General features: G+C 47.5%; 1 protein-coding gene across 10 annotated transcripts in view; it reads left to right on the top strand.

Annotated features, from left to right (window-relative positions):
- Positions 1-17,214, top strand: part of EHMT1 (euchromatic histone lysine methyltransferase 1) — a 169,490-nt gene that overhangs the window by 108,912 nt on the left and 43,364 nt on the right. For all 10 annotated transcript variants that reach the window (XM_075015208.1, XM_075015207.1, XM_075015206.1 and 7 more), the window contains 7 exons: positions 1,210-1,355; positions 6,407-6,550; positions 8,403-8,629; positions 9,558-9,722; positions 10,870-10,952; positions 13,404-13,510; positions 15,325-15,447. In XM_075015208.1, coding sequence (XP_074871309.1) covers positions 1,210-1,355; positions 6,407-6,550; positions 8,403-8,629; positions 9,558-9,722; positions 10,870-10,952; positions 13,404-13,510; positions 15,325-15,447 — 995 coding nt within the window. The remainder of the gene's footprint in view (positions 1-1,209; positions 1,356-6,406; positions 6,551-8,402; positions 8,630-9,557; positions 9,723-10,869; positions 10,953-13,403; positions 13,511-15,324; positions 15,448-17,214) is intronic.

The raw sequence follows: 17,214 nt of genomic DNA, 5'->3' as shown, positions 1-17,214 counted from the left end.
GAGGAGAAGAATGTTGATTTCACAGTAGCACCAGATGGTGGGAGGAGCTCCAGCAGTACCTGAATGATGAGTATTAGTGTTTCAGTCAACGTCCAGACCAGAAGAATGCCCCTTTTGAAGCTTTTTTAATTAAAAAAACAGCATGATTACCTCACTTGAAGACCTACTAGCTTCCCAGGCTTGGTTCTGAAGAACAAAACAGTTCTGAATTAGCCAAGTGCAAATGTATCGGAAGTTTAAAAAAATAATTTGGGTGTTTCCATAATGCAAGAATGTGTAAGAACTCTGTTCGCATCTCGGGCTCAGATCAAATATGCCAAAGAATATTTTTGCAACCAAATAATAAGCCTTCACAAATAGAAGCCAACGATGAAATACTTTTCTTGCATTCTGTTGTGCTGCTGTAATACAGCTTTAGACTTTGAACTGCTGTTGGTTCCCTGCAAGTGATCTGATATTACAGTACAGGTTGAACCTCTCTAGTCCAGCACCCATGGGACCTGATCAGTGCCAAACAAGAGAATATGTCGTATCATGGGAGGTCAGTATTTTCTAACACACGAACAACACTTCCACTCCTTACTGGGTTCTTAAAAGGCATTTAGGGGTAAATTACAGCTAAATAACATCGCAAACACTGAGAGCTAGGACTGATGGCTGTACACAAACTTTATGGGACCGTGGGGAGCTTGGCCACACCCATGATAATCATACATAAGTGGTCGTCCAGCTAACTAAAATCATTGCAGACCACGGATGTGGCCGGATGAGAGTGTGCTGGACTAGAGAGGTTCAACCTGTAGCTCACTGGGAGTCATGACTCCTGGGTTCTCTGTTCCCTGCCACAGGTGCCAAAGTGACTGTGGACAAGTCACTCTTTCCAGTTGGGGTTTTCAGTTGTCCTAAGTGTCCACTACCATTGCAGTCAGTGGTAAAATTCTCGGGGAGCAGAGCTAGACCAACAGTGTACCATCTTGAAAACTCCACATTAAGTACTTTCATTTCCCCCCGTCTGTACAATAGAGATAAGAGCAGTTGCATGCCTTTGTTACAACCACATAACCTTTGCAGTGCTTATAAAGAGCTTTGAGAACCTTGTAAGGAAGGTGCACTAGATGGGCAAAGCTAGCCTTGACAAACTTCGTCCTTCTGTATGGCTCTTCTCAGGAAGTAGTTGTGGAGCTGACTGACTTGACTTTCTCACCGTAGGTCTTTCTAATGGCCCCGAGGCAATGGAAGTGGATGGTCTTCAGGAAGTGCCTCTCTGTAGCTGTCGAATGGAAACCCCCAAAAGCCGAGAGATTACCACACTAGCCAACAACCAGTGCATGGCAACAGAGAGCATGGACAATGAGGTAGGAGCCCATCCTCCTGCTTCTCACAGGTCTTCCTCCCATGGCAGGGTTATCCCCCTCTGCTTCACAGGCTGAGGACTCTACCTGCTCTCTTTTGAGGTGGGCAGTTGTGTGTGCAGTGAAGCTGAGGTCTTGACTTTGACAGAAGGAGTCTGAAGACTGTATTGAGAACATAAGTGTGCTCAATTTACAGGCCAGTGGTATTTGTAGAATCATAGAAGATTAGGGTTGGAAGAGACCTTAGGAAATCATCTAGTCCAAACCTCTGCTCCAAGATCAACCCTAACTAAATAATTCCAGACAGGGCTCTGTCAAGTCTGGCCTTAAAACCCCCTAAGGATGGAGATTCCACCGGCTCCTTAGGCCACCCATTCCAGTGCTTCACTAACTTCCTAGTCAAGTAGTTTATCCAACCTTGACCTCCCCCACTGCAACTTGAGACCCTTGGTCTGTCATCTGTCACCACTGAAAATAGCCAACTTCATCCTCTTTGGAACACGCCCCCCCGCCCCCAGGCAGTTGAAGGCTGCTATCATATCTCCCCTTATTATGCTCTTCTGCAAACTGAAGAAGCCCACTTCCCTCAGGGTCTCTTCATGAGCCATGTGCCGCCGCCCTCCTAATAATTTTTGTTGCCTTCTGCTGGACTTGCTCCAATTTGTCCACATCCTTTCTCTAATGTGGGAGGAGAGCCAAAATCGGACACGCTATTCCAACTGTGGCTTAACCAGTGCTGAATAGAGGTGAATAATCACTTCCCTCGATCTGCTGGCATTGCAACTATGAAGGCAGCCCAATATGCACACTCTTGACTCATACCCAGCTTCTCCTCCTCTGTAATCCCCAGGTACTTTGCTGCAGAATTGCCTCATAGCCAGTCATACCCCACCCCGTCTGTAGCAGTACATGGGATTCTTCTGTTCTAAGTGCAGGATTCTGCACTTGTCCACGTTCAGCCTCATCAGAGTTCTTTTGGCCCAATCCTCCAATTTGTCTAGGTCAGTCTGGACTCTAAACCTACCCTCCTGTGTATCTACCTCTCCGCTCAGTCTACTCTCGTCTGCAGATTTGTTGAGGGTGCAGATGCTGAACACAACCAGCCCCAGGACTGACCCTGCAGTGCTCCACTTGATATCAGCAACCAGCTAGACATTGAGCCATTGACCAGCCTGATGATCTAGCTAGCTTTCCATCCACCTTTTAGTCCATTCAAGCCATTCTGCTTAAACTTGTTGACAAGAGCACTGTGGGAGGCCATAGCAAAAGCTTTGCTAAAGTCAAGGCATAGCATGTCCACTGCTTTCCCAGGTTCCTGGACAAGCCCATTCAAAGGGAGTTGGAGAGCAAACAGGACAAAGATCTCTTCATCTGGCTGTTTGCCGTCACGTAGAACAGCAGGCAAAGAGGCTGTCAGCTGCTTGGAAGCCACCTGCCTTCCCTCCTGCACCTGCCCTGTGACTATGCTCTTGGGGGAGGTAGCTTAGCTGGAAGAGCGCGTCTTTCAGCCGCACGGAGCACCAGTAGCCTCTTTCCCCATTAGTGCGAGAGGGTCGTAGTGAGGGGAGTGAGCCAGGAGGAAGAAGTGAAAGTGGGGCAGGTACAAAACAAGGAGGGAAAAAGAAAGGGTGTTAGGAGTTGGGGCAGTAGGAACAAAGGAGGCGCAGCAGCTGAGTTGGGTGTAGTATAGGGGGCGTCTACCAGGCTATGCCGAGGGGCTATAGCAGGGTAGAGATACACATCTCCTAGAACTGGAAGGGACCTTGGGAGGTCATCTAGTCCAGTTCCCTGCCCTCTTGGCAGGACCAAGCACCATCCCTGACATCTATTTGCCCCAATCCCTAAATGGTCTCCTCAACGATTGAGCTCACAACCTGGGTTTTAGCAGGCCAATGCTCAAACCACTGAGCTAAGAGCCGGCCCCACTGCTTTGTGTTAGCAGAGCGACCATATCCTTTCACTGGGCTGCGGACACAACTCCTAGCACTCCAGGCTCATCAGCCACCCACTGAAAACAGGGGCATGTTACTCTGTGCCAGGCCAGCTCTAGGGGTGGTGCTCCTGGAGATCAAGCAGAACAAGGGCAGTTGCTGGTTCCGGGATGCTTGTTTCAGCATGTTCAGCTCGACTGACCTGTTGAAATCAAGGTGCTCTGACCCAAGTACAATAACATACATTTGCACATGTCAAGTGGAGAAGATCCAAAGGGAGGAAACATGGGAGGCAGTTTCTCTTGATTGCCCAAGTGCCAGAACAGACCTTTCCCAGCACTTGGAAAGCATTGCTGGATCAGTTCCCCACCTACTAACTCCCACCTGTATGTCGCCCTCCCCTGCACCAGTCTTCTGCAGCCAGGCTTTCTGTAGACCAGAAGCCCCATGTTGCCTTTAGAACATAGGACGTCTTCATGTCACTCTCCTATTTGTGAGATGGTTGCTGGCTGCAACTCTGGAACCACAGGTCTTACCACAGGAGGGACAGGTGTTGGTAATCACTGGTGGGGCTCGGGGCAGTTTTTGCCACTCTTTTCTTCTTCTCCACCTCTCCTCATGTGCACAGCAGCAGGGCCTCTCAAATTGTGTAAACCCGCTCAGGGATTACTGCTGTCCACTGGGGATGGTCCTGGACGTGCTTCTCCCAGTTGTCGACACTGATGCTGCACTTTTTCATGGGCGTCTTCAGCCCGTCCTTATCTCGCTGCCTCTGGTCCCCAGTGATCCTCTATCCTTCCTTCAGCTCAGAAAATGGAATCTGTTTTGGGAGGTGCTGATCAGACATCTGCACCACGTGACCAGTTCAACGAAGTTGTTGATGAATGATAATGGCTTCAATGTTGGTCATGTTTGACTCTTTGAGGACACTAGTGTTCGTGCGCCTATCCTTCCAAGAGATATTTAGGATTCTCATGAAGCAGCATTGATGATACTGTTCAAGTGCCTTCAAATGACACTTGTATGTTGTCCAGGTGTCACATGCGTACAGTAGCATTGGAATAACCCTTCACAGTATCTGGTGAGCTTTGTCTTGGTGACTTCCAACTACCCACAGCTGGCTTAGCCCAGTTCCAGTGGCTGCCAGCAGCCCTGGGTCACTCTTTCTGGAGGCGTGGAAGGTACTACTTCAGGCCAGGAAAACAAATGGTTAAACTTCCCTCTTAATGGGCAATGCCGGTCTTTCAGATCAGCAGCAGAACACAGGTTCTGTTTCTGAGCTACTTGCATAGAACACAGAGTCAGAATTGTGCCAGTTCTTTTCTGGTTTCTGGAAAGAATCGGGAGGGGGTGGATAATTAACAGCCTTCTGAATCCCATCTACATCCCAGTCATATATGCACACATGTACTATGTGACCAGGAATCCCTAATGAAAGATAAGAGCTAGTCATTGGAGGGGAAACCCCCTGGAGCGTGGGTGAGGAGAAGGCCAGGAGACTCACTCTCAGGGGATCTAGGAAAGGAAGAGGGTATGGCAGGAAGCTGTAAAGTTTTCTGAGTGCTCTTTTTCCCCAGAAGAATCATGGGGGTGTGGGAATAATGGCCACACTTTGTATTAAGACTCCATATTCTAAAACATTAATCAGTAACTAATGGACGTTTGAAGCATGTTACATGATTAGTGAGTACCTGGATGGTTGTAAGCACGGCAACCAAAGGGTTTGTCAAAGGGTAAAAGTGACCCGTTGGCCTCTGTAGCAATCAATGGCCAATTTGATAAAAGAGCTATTAATCATTTATGTATTCTTTAAAAACTCCTGGAAGTGGAACCTTAAATAGAAAGTAAGACCGAGATAACGTCAGGGCTGCTTCATACAGAGATACTAACCTGCCCTGTGTCTGGTCAAACGTGCTCAGTTTATAAGTAAAACAAGGGAATTTGTTCGCTGTTTTCAGTTTACTGCTAGTGCGAGGGTAATACTTAACACCCCTCCGCCCCCTCCATGAGTCCTCTGTACTTGATTTGTCAGTTTTTATTGCAAGTTTTTGAACCTCTTTACTTATAGATGTCAGTCTGTGTTGGAAATGAGACTTGTCTGATGAAGTCAGTCTGTCCTATGAAAGCTCATCACCGAATAAATCATACTGTTAGTCTTTAAAGTGCTACTTTCTGCTGTTTTGTTTTGTTAGAGTACAGACTAACACAGTGACCTCTCTGTTGCTAGTGAGAGGGCACCATATTTTTAATAGCTCTTCGGACCCAAGCAGAGGAGTCCTTAGCTGCATCAGTGTTTGGGCCCAGTGTTTTGTTTTGATAGGAATGTATTTCACAAAAGGCTTTCATAGTATTTAAGAGGGGGAAAAGTAAGAGTTTGGAGGCAGTGGTGGAGGGGTAGAAATTAAGGAGTTGATGAAATTTTTGGAAGTCGAAACATAACCCCATGTTGCCTAGTGCTTGGTACTCTGGAAGTAAAAGTGTCAAGATGTGTAAGTATGAATGCAGCAGAGGGAATATAAGGGCTCTGAATCAGACCTTTACGGTGACTCTATCCTTAGCAGGCCAAAATTTTTTTAAGGTTTCGGCACACAGTGCTCACATAGTGCGTTGAGCATTTGTGAAAACCTGGCTCTTAACATGTCTGGGCTAGTTCTAGCCTGGCTCTCAACAAGTACATGCCATAATTTAATTGTACAGTGATTCTCCGTCTGTCTCATTATGATTTGTTTGTTCCCTTTCAACCAGTAACAATCTTTGGTGCATTAGGTCTTGTTCCCTCAATCAATTGCATCCTTCATTTCTGGCAAAGTGAGCGTGAGTGTTTGGTGACTCAAACCCAGGGGCTGCGTATTCTGCTGCTTGTCTCTTGCATGTTTCCAGTTACAAATTTCCTTATGACGGACTGAATGACTCTTTGGCCCATATGCATGTTAGTTAGTAAATGATGCATTTCTTCCTGTGTGAGCAGCTTTCCCTGCTCTCTCTTGGCTGGCTAATGCTGTCTGGTGTGCATCTGAATGGCTGTGAAAAGGCCGGATTTCATCTCAGCAATATGCATAAGCAGAGGGTTGTCTGTGTTTTGGTCTCCAGTAATTGCATTTCCTTCCATTACTTCCATTCCAGCTGGGCCGGTGCACAAACAGCGTGGTGAAGTATGAGCTGATGCGCTCTTCTAACAAGGTCCAGCTCTTGGTGCTGTGTGAGGACCACAGAGGGAGAATGGTGAAACACCAGTGCTGCCCTGGCTGTGGATACTTCTGCACTGCAGTACGTCTCTCAATAAAACCTTGGGGGTATGCAGCTGGGCTGTAGGTGCTTAATAACAGAATCCTGCCATGCTGACCTCCAGTGATAGCACATCTCTCCCTATGACCGCTGGAAAATGCTGCTTTAAGTGCTATGGAATGGGTACAGTGGCAGCAAAGTAACACACCCTTTGGGGTCGTTACCTGTTCAGTTCACTCCCTCGGGGGCACCTGGCATCGGACAATGTCGGCAGACAGGATACTGGGCTGGATGAACCTTTGGTCTGACCCCGTCTGGCCATTCTTAGCTTTTGGTCCTCAGAGGAATTGCAAAGAACATTCTTGACTGGCTCACCTGGACAGCTATACCCTTTGGGAGGCCTGGCCCTAACAATTTCAGGGGTCTGGGCCTCTTTTCCCCACTCCCACTCCCCCCCCCCCACCAATCTGTTCTGCAGTGACCTTTCCCAGATTACCGTCAGAGACTCCAAGGCCAGAAGAGTTCATTGTGACCCTCTAGCCCAGAGATCTGCAACCAAAGTAGCGTGAAGAGCCATTTTTTCAAATTCAGTTACAAAATCAATATTTCAAGAGCCACGGTGTGCGTGAATACGAGATGGTCCTTGATAAATAAATAATGCCAAACTGGACTTTGTGTCACCCGTCGTTTGAGCAGCACACACGCATTGATTTGTACCCGTTAGAAAGTGTAAGTCACTTTCACCCCTGGATTGGAGAGCAGATGAGGACAAGGAAGAGGGGATAGGCTGTTAAGCAGGAGGCAGCAATGTTCACATAAACCCACTGTACTCCCCGCCATCCCAGGCTTTACCCCCCCTTGGCCCACAAACTTGCACCCCCCACTTAACCTCTCACAGCCCCAAACCCTCATCCGCATCCCTGGGATTAACACTCCTCAGCCAATGAGCTCCTCCAGCTGCGTGCCCTGCCCCAACTGCCTGCTGAACCCAGATCTTACTTACCCACCCGCTGCTCTCTCCGCTGCACGCTCTGGGTCTCCCCACCCTCTTCCCCGGGTTCTCAGGCCAGAAAGCACCTGCAGCTTTCCCAGACGCTCCCCACCCAGCGGCACCGCCCTCACTGGGTCCCAGGACCAGGCAGGAAGCCGGGCTGGTTCCTGGGGGAGCTGACATTGCACCGTGGGACTCTGGCAGTTGCTAGTGGAAATAGGAGGGGCTGTGGCTGTGGAGCGTTGAGGAGCTGGGAGGCACTGGGCTGCCTGGGGGGAGGCGCAAGCCTCTCAGGAAAGGATACAGTGCTAAGCTCCCTGGAGGGCTCCCCGCTCCTCCTCCTCAGCAGGTTGCGCAGCTGCAGCAGGGGCAAACTCTGCCGCCCCTCCTGCCAGCTCTCGTGCTTGCTTCTCCCACCTGCAGCGCGGGTGTCTCCCTGCCCTGCTGCACTGAAATAATAGAACTAAATTGAATTGGTTCAATGGCCGGATCCCTCCTGCCACCCTGCCAGCCATTAAATTTAGCTCCATTACTTCAGTGGCAGCAGGGCAGGGATCTGCAAGTGACTCCTTATAGAGCTCTGGAGCCCCAGGTTGCCGACCCCTGCTCTAGCCTGAGCTGTTTAGCACAGGCCAGGGAGCCGCCCCTGAAATAATCTCAAGCACCTGTCTGGATTTACAGGTGGCCAGGGAGGGAAACTCTATCCCACCTTTTGATTCAGTGGTTAATATCTTCCTCTGTGAAAAGTTTGTCGTAGTTCTCTGCTGTGTTATCCATCTGTACAGTGGTGATAATACTGGCCAACCTTACACGGGGGTGGTGGAGACCTGTGGAGGGAGCACACTAGTGAAAAATGTTATTTATGACAGAGCATGTGAATTACTTCGGTGTGGTTTTCTCCAGGGAACTTTCATGGAGTGCCAGCCCGAAAGCAGCATTTCCCACCGTTTCCACAAGAACTGTGCCTCCCAGGTTAATGACACCAGCTACTGCCCACACTGTGGGGAGGAGGCCTCCAAGGCAAAGGAGGTGACAATAGCGAAAGCGGACACGACCTCCACAGTGTTGCTGACCTATGAGCAGGAGAAGATGGTGTCTTTGGACGGAAGGGCAGACACTACCACTGGGAGGTGAGTCGCTAGGTGGGGGAAGCTTCGGGCACTCCCCATGCCTTGATTTACGTCTGACACCCCCCCCCCCCCAAAGTCTGCTATAAGGATCAAAGAGTTCCTGGTTCTTGTCTCACATGGTAAGTCTGGCAGCTGGAAGCTGCAGGCTGGCTAAGAACGGTGCACTAGTTTTCTCTTTCTGAAGACCTGGCCTCACTCCGAAGTGAAGTGAGTTCTTGGTGTCAGCCCAGTCCCCAGAGACATTTGTACACCTCATAAAAACACTATGTATTTCAGCACATCTTGTGTTCTACTCGAGAGGGGCCCAAAATTAACAGGGAGAGATGCAGAGGCTGAGGTGGACTGGCAAAGCTGTGTGGAGAGCCTAGGACTGGAAGAGCGGTGGGTATCCACCAGTCAGGATTAGGGTCAGCAGATGTGGTATCAGGGCAGACTTGCAAAGCACATAACATGTGGCTCCAAACAACCAGCACACGTGCATAGAGAAAATCAAACCATATAGAGGGTGAGAAGGAAATGTCACCTGTTCTGGAAGTCTTCAGTATTGAGCAGCGCTTAAGGGAGATCCTAAATCCTGAGGTGGATCTGTACCTGCGCTGATCTTCTGTGACACTTGCTGTATTGTACCTTCCCAGCAGAATGCTGAGACAGGGCTCTCTGCCCCATGCTGCAGTAGTAACTGTATCCAGTAATATGTTACTTAGAGCACGTCTTTTCTCAGGAGAGGGTAACACTGCTTCTGGTTCAAGGAGAATTCTGGCCATGTGGCCCAGGAAATGCATTTGTTCAGCTTTTCAAAACCATTGAAGATATTTCCATTTGAAACTTGTTTTCTTTCCTCATTTGACATAAGATGGACATACTCTTGTCTAGATTTAATGGTTACATTTGGCTGCATCTCTCTCTCTCTCTCTCTCTCTCACATCAGTGGCACTGGAACACAACTGTCTGAGGAAGACAAGCCAGAGAGTTCGGCTACTGAGGGATTTGATTTGGCTGGGTCTTCTGTGTTTGTGAAGCCTGCTGCCGGCCTGCCTCAGGGACCAGTTAAAGAAACCCTGGAAAGTGCTTTGATTGCCCTGGATTCAGAAAAGTAAGGACTGGCACCCCCCCCGCCCCGTCTCTCAGATGTCACACAGGTTCACTGAGCTGGTGGAAACCAGGGTTAAGTCTATGTGGTCTTTGAGGCCCATTTGAACATAGTGTGTTTCTGTTCGGATTGGTCATTCTCAGCAAAGATTGTGGGTTCTGCCACACAGCTTCTGCTGCATCCAGTATGCTGATAGTCGGTGTCCCCACGGACCATACCACCAAGGTTGATCTATCAGGAGATGTCTGCACAGCAGCCTTATTCCAAAAGAGCTATGCCAAAATTATGCTGCTAAACACAGAAATGCATTTTGAAGTAGCACTTACCTATTTCAAAATACAGCATCTACACACACAGAGCCTATTTTGAAATAGAGCCACTGGGTGCACCGTGGCTTGTTTCGAAACAGGCTGTATTCCATGTCTTAGCAGCAGCTGTTTCAAAAAAGCTGTTTCAAAATGGGCGCTACTCCTCGTGAAATGAGGTTTACTAATTTTGAAATAAGCCAGCTGCTATTTTGAAATTACTTTGAAATAGCAAGTGTGTTGTGTAGACACTAGGATAGTTCTTTTGAAATAACTGCTGTGTAGACTGATTGGGATCCCTGTTCATAACTTTAGAACACCAACAAGAGTGAACCCCAAAGCCAGGTGCTCCCTTTGTCTGGCTCCTTCGAGCTTTCTCCCTTCAGACGGTTGCCTGAATAGGAACATCCTATTAGACATTCTGAGAGCCATGCGGCCTCCAAGAACAAGGCAACAGCTGCTGTGTGGGAGCCACGATAGAAGTGTGTTAAGCTGAACCCTGGGGACTGTTCACATGAAAGGCGGCAATACAGGAGACGTGGGGAGAAAACGCTGCTCCCTGCCTCTGACTCCTCACTGTGTGCACAGCTGAGAGATGCTGGTCACAGTGTGCTCAGGTGGGTGTGGTAAGAAGTCGAGTGCTTACAATAACTGCATCTCCTCACTTCCAGTGAGCTACATCTGCCTGGTGGGCTCAGGGATAGGGCTGTCTATGGTCTGTCTGAGGGGACGGAAGGGTGCCCTTCAGGGAGAGCTGGTGTGCTACTGATGGCAGTGAGATGCGGGGGAGTTGGGGGGACTTTTCTTTAAGAGCAAGTAATAAGTCTGTTTCCTCACTGCTACAGACCCAAGAAGTTACGGTTCCATCCAAAGCAGCTGTACTTCTCTGCCAGGCAAGGGGAACTGCAGAAGGTCCTGCTTATGTTAGGTAAGTGGGTCCTTCCCTGGAGGTTGCCATTCTGGCAGTAGTCCAGCTCCTCCAGTCAGTTGCTGCAGTCCAGTTCCCTCCTTTGTCTTCCCAGTTGGCCCATGTGGGTGGGCGTTGGAAGCTAAAATCAGTTTTGTCAATTATTTACGATACTCAGTTGTTTCTCCTCTCGCTCTCGTCTTTGGACCCATTGCCAGGTTGTATCTGACTTTGGATACACTTTTATGCAGATGCCAGGACATAACTGCACTCAAACATCCTCCATGTAAATTGCCAAACTTGGAAAAGTTGCCTAATCTCATAATGCGGGGTGAGGGATAAGGGGTATTTGATGTGCTATGGGGGATGTTTTAAATTAGGATTGTCAGTGAGTTTGCAGAGAACTAAAGATCTTCAGTGCACACAGCTTTATTATTAGGGTGCTTAATAAGTTGCAGCTGGAGGATAATTATGAGATTCTGATGTTGCTTTTATCACTAATCACATGGGAATATTTGCTCTTTGTTTTGGTTGAAAGACACAAGGAATTTTTTTCTATTGATCATTTTTGCTCCTCTCGAGTGTTTTGCAATACATTTTTGCAAATTTTCCCCAGTCTTTTTCTTTATGAAGCACCTTTGTCCTTTTGGTAAGTATCAACAGCATTGTCAGAGTCCTCAGTAGCAATGAAATTCAGTTCACTGGTGTTTTGTTTTAACTACAACTTCATCTCACACATCTTATTATGCCCAGTCATGTTTGTCTGTCTGCCATTGTCATCTTCAGTTTTTGCACAGCTGTGAGAATATTGGGCCAGATCTTCAGCTGGCATTAACTGGAGTAGTTTTATTAATTTTGGTGAAGTCCAGTGTTTACGAGATAGGAGAACTCTAGAGATCCATCAAGGACTTGCAAGTGGCCCAGAAGCTGCGTCTACACGTGCACGCTACTTCGAAGTAGCGGCACCAACTTCGATGTTAGGCGGCGAGACGTCGAAGTCGCTAACCTCATGAGGAGATAGGAATAGCGCCCTACTTTGACGTTCAACGTCGAAGTAGGGACCGTGTAGACGATCCGCGTCCCGCAACGTCGAAATTGCTGGGTCCTCCATGGCGGCCATCAGCTGGGGGGTTGAGAGATGCTCTCTCTCCAGCCCCTGCGGGGCTCTATGGTCACCGTGGGCAGCAGCCCTTAGCCCAGGGCTTCTGGCTGCTTCTGCGGCAGCTGGGGATCTATGCTGCAGGCACAGGGTCTGCAACCAGTTGTCAGCTCTGTGTATCTTGTGTTGTTTAGTGCAACTGTGTCTGGGAGGGGCCCTTTAAGGGAGCGGCTTGCTGTTGAGTCCGCCCTGTGACCCTGTCTGCAGCTGTGCCTGGCATCCCTATTTCGATGTGTGCTACTTTGACGTGTAGACGTTCCCTCGCTGTGCCTATTTCGATGTTGGGCTGAGCAACGTCGAAGTTGAACATCGATGTTGCCAGCCCTGGAGGACGTGTAGACGTTATTCATCGAAATAGACTATTTCGATGCCGCTACATCGAAATAAGCTATTTCGATGTTGGCTGCACGTGTAGACGTAGCCAGAGAGACCAAATAGGTCACATGCTGCAGGCTTCTCCTTGCCTGCAGGGGTTAAAGTGCTATCCTAGGACTTGGGAAATTCATGTTCACGTCTCTGCCTTGCCAAAGACTTCCTTTCTGACTTTGTGCAAGGCATGTGGTTGTTGTGTGCCTAAGTTTCCCATCTGTAGTGTGGGGATGATAATACTGCCCTACCTCATGGAACATAGATATCTGTGGCTGTGTCTACACTTGCCCCCTTCTTCGAAGGGAGCATGGTAATCAGCCTGATCGGAGAATACTTCCAAGTTGCCGTGGGGAGAGTTAGCCTAATGAATTGCTGCATGTTCATTGCAGCACTTCATTAGTATTCACCGATTGAAGAAGGAGGCAAGTGCAGACATAGCCTTAGGGAGCTCAAGTGGTTTGACAGCTACTGGTAAAAAGCACTGTATAAGAGTTAGGTAGTGAGGTTAGTATTATTGTAAAAGAAGCTACAGAGAGATGAAATAATGTCAGTATTATTTCTCTATGTCAACAATTGCTGTTGCAGCTGTAGGGATGTTAGAGGATGGTGAATGAGAGGGGAGGTGGCGTGCAGGACAGCAAATAAGAAGAAGGACATCCATGAGACCCTCTGTCTATTCACACTGAACCTGAGAACTTCCTGGGCTACAAAAATAGTCCCTCTTGGGTTTCATTGTGTTAGCACTCACTGACAGCAATGTTGGAACAGCCGTGTAATTTAAGATACCAAGCGAGATTTGTTTGAAACAACTTAGCAGAGAATTACCTGTGGATTCTGAAACCTTGAGCATCAACCTCGGCCATTTCCTTTGGTGGTCATTTGCTGGTGGTGGTTCTGCCGCTCTCTCTATCCCAGCTGGAAGAGTCTCTCTCTTTGTTTTTCAGTGGATGGGATTGATCCCAACTTTAAAATGGAGCACCAGAATAAGAGAACCCCGCTCCATGCTGCTGCAGAGTCCGGGCACGTGGACGTCTGCCACATGCTGATTCAGGTTCATCTCCATTTATATTCTTCAGCTCAAGAGGCTTTTCTCCATGCCATGTCCTCTGACCTTCCATAGCTAAAAACCTTTGGGAGTTAACCTACGGACCTTTTCCATTATGACTCCCTTAAATCTCAGAATTTGCTGTACCCCCTCTGCTCCCTCCTCCTCGTGAATGTGTGTTCAGTGATTTGATTTCCCTTGCAAAATGAAAGCTTTGTAAATAATTTTTTCATTGAGTTGATGAGATTTGGATGCTGATAAGTTTGTATGAAGGGAGACACCTGGTTGATATGAAGAACTGGAGTATAAAGAAATGCTTTGTATGGGAACCCCCTTAAATGACTGTTTTTAGAAGAACAGGCGTTTAAAATGTTCTACAGTAAAGCAGAATGAGTAGACCCCTGGTTTCAAAATGAGTGGATATTTTGGGTGCCCAATTTGAGACACAAGGAGGAGGCCTGATTTTCAGAACGCGCAGAGCCCTCAGAGAACGCTCTGCAAATGAAGCCCCAGAAGATGTCTCAAGTTGAGCACCCAAAAATGGAGGAATGCAAAATCATTGGTCACTTTGGAAAATGTGGGTCTTAGATCTTAACCCTGTTCCTTTTACACAAGGGAGTTGTTCCGTTTGAAGTCAATGGAACTCCTTGGTGAGTAAGGGCTGCAGGATCTGTAAGGCCCTGTGGGACCATTATTAATGAATCACAGGAATAAAACCTGTTAGAAGAATAATTCTGTGACAAGGATGGCCGAGTCAGGAAGACAGAGGCTGGGGAGAAGTCCAACATCTCAAGCATTCCGTACAGTCGAGCTATTGGGACAGCACAATATGGGGGCAATAAACAGCTCCAGCTACCCTAATCTGAAGTACGTTGCATGGTGTGAATTAGGCGTTTTAAGCTTTTTAAAAGCAATAAAAACAAAAGAGTCTACTGACAGGCAGCTGGGAGCAATGGGCCCACATTTATGTGTGTAGGTGAATCTAATTCGGCCTATTACTCTTATAGAAAGTCCTTCACTTACCAGCAGGAGCAAAATCCATTGATTTGTTCCTGCCTCTGATTTGTATCATTTGGCATTTGGTTGTTTTGCTTGTTATGAAGCAGCTTATGAGCATTGGGCAAAACGCAGGGTATAAACAGGCCAAATGTATTCCATAGTAGCATTCTGACAACAAATAATGGTAGGATTTTCCAAGCTACTCTGCATGAGCTTAACTCTGCTCTCATGGAAGTCAGTGGAAATGTTATTGTTGACTTCAAGGGGAGCAGTCTGAGTGCTTTGGAAAACCCCATCCCTGGCTCTCGTGACAAGGTTATTCCAGAGCAGCCCATGATAGTGGGGAGGGGAAGATGTTTTATTTTCCCCTTGGAGTTGAGGAGTCCTTGGGAACAGAGAATGTCTTGTTGGAAATAGAAGATACAGTGATTGTGTAGCATCGCAAAAATGATGAGAGACCAGCTGTGAATTCTACAGCAGCACAGATTGTGGTAATAACAGTGACCATCTAACTCCACGTGCCTGTTCCTTTGTGCTCCCACTTGATGGGTATGGAAGAAAGCAAAAAATGTGATTCTCAGATTGAGATTGGTTTTGACTCCCCCCTTCCCACCCCCCACGCCCTCATTCTCTGTGTTTACTCATAGACAACCTGCAGGCAAATCTACATTAACTATTATACTAGCAAAACAAAAAAAAAATAGTCCTTTAAAGACTAACAAAATAATTTATTAGGTGATGAGCTTTCATGGGACAGATGCACTTCTTCAGATCTGGAAGATAATCTAATAGTGCTTGCGTTTGTCTTGCCCATTTAACAGGCTGGTGCTAATATAGACAGCTGCTCAGAGGACCAGAGGACTCCACTGATGGAGGCAGCAGAGAATAACCATCTAGATGCTGTGAAGTACCTTATCAAGGCTGGAGCACTGGTAGATCCCAAGGTAAATGTTGAGTCCTTGTTTTTCTCCTGGAGCAGCCTGTCAGGTTTTCCTTCACTCTCTTGAAGGGTGTAAGTCTGGATGCAAGTTCCCAGCTAAAGGGGAAGGGGGCCTCTGCATTTGGGTGGTGGTTGGCTGGCAGTAATACTTTTAAAAAAACATATAACACCAAAGATTGCAGGCTCTTTGGGGCAAGGATTGTCTCGTGCTATGTACGTGTATAAATGGGATCTCCTCCACATTTGTGGCCTCTGGATGCTATTGTAATGAAAATAATTGAAAGTAATAGTTGTGAGTTGTGAATTCTGTGAGCACAATGAGAGTCCCCGTTTATAACCTCTGGTTTTGTGTGCTATTATCTCAGCATTAGGCTTTTGGGGGTAAGTTTTTAAATAGCCCTCCAATTAGGTGCTTACAGACATTACAGTGAAAGAGAGAGGGTTTAGCTCTCCAGGTACCTGATCGTGTAGTTGTTTGCAAGCACAAAACTGCAGTAGTAAATTCAGAGACCGTCTTTAAAATACAGCCCTTTAATTTAATCAGTAGCATAAGAACACGGCTGGCTAGTTGCCCATAACGTGGACAGTTTCCTTCGACCCTCTCGTAAAATACATCATTGGATCATTAGTGTCATAAATCACATGCCATTTGGAGGGATGGAGACCTTGCCCACAGCAAACTACACAGTTACCGCTTGCTCACCTCATCTTGCTGCCTGTGATGCTGCTGAGGGTCGGAGCAGTATAGCACTGACGTTTGACACGCTGAGGAGCTGACCTATGGCTGTGGGATTATCCTGCCTGTAGGCTACAAGAGGCCAAATGCACTCTGTCACTGGGCCTTTCTGCAGTTCCCTGGGACTCCTTCTCCAGCACATTGGGGTTCAAACTTGCTGGTGCCAGGGGCATCCCTGAGCAATCTCGAAATGCCTGTTGCCTGATTGAATAATTGCACAGTGCAAACAGATTTTTTTAAATAAAGGTAAAGGAACAAACCCACATCCCTTATCCTAACCAGAAAAAGCAAATTAAAACTGTTACAACCCTGGAATCGTTACTGAAATTCAATCATTCCTGAAGCTGATTGCAGTAATTAGTTTCCTGTATGATATTAGTCATGTTTGAAAGGAGCAGCCTTGCAGTGCCACATCAGCTGGAGTTCTTTTGCAGAGAGACACAGATGTTAGCTGCAGCTCCTCTGCCCTCCCCTCACTTAGAGAGGGACTGTCAAGCAAGAAAGGGGCAACTAACGACCAACAGCTCCTGTCTTCCCCTGGGAACTACTGCTGTTCCTGTCAGAGGGACATCCTGCTCCCATTGAACTCAGTGGGACTTTAATATGGTAACTGTGCCTGCTCTCACACAGGTACATTCAGAGACTTCATTAACTGTTGCCTCTTGTTAATCTTAGCAGAGGGTGCTCCTGTTAGCCAGTGTCATACCGATCTACAAAGCTTTTGTGCTTATGCTAATTGTGAACCAGATTCCCAGCATGCCTTTCACTTTTGTCAAGCTTGCAGTGAACATTGTGCAACTCCCATTGTTTGTGTGTGTATCGCCTGTCGGGAGTAAGACGCACCCCTTAATTATTAACACATTGGTCCTTGAACATTTGTATATAGGGGTGTGGGTGGGACATGTTACAGAGAATGAAAACCTCTTTGCCCCAAGGAGTTGTCATAATGGGAACTCTCCCAAGACCTCCCCTCCCCCATTCAGTTAAATCACTTCCCCTCCAGGCTTTTTGTGTGAGACACCTGTGTTCTCTGTC

Source organism: Carettochelys insculpta, chromosome 21, assembly GCF_033958435.1.
Source record: "Carettochelys insculpta isolate YL-2023 chromosome 21, ASM3395843v1, whole genome shotgun sequence".
Lineage (NCBI taxonomy): Eukaryota > Metazoa > Chordata > Testudines > Carettochelyidae > Carettochelys > Carettochelys insculpta.
Note: the sequence above shows the minus strand (reverse complement) of the source record. Positions and strands in the feature narration are given on the sequence as shown.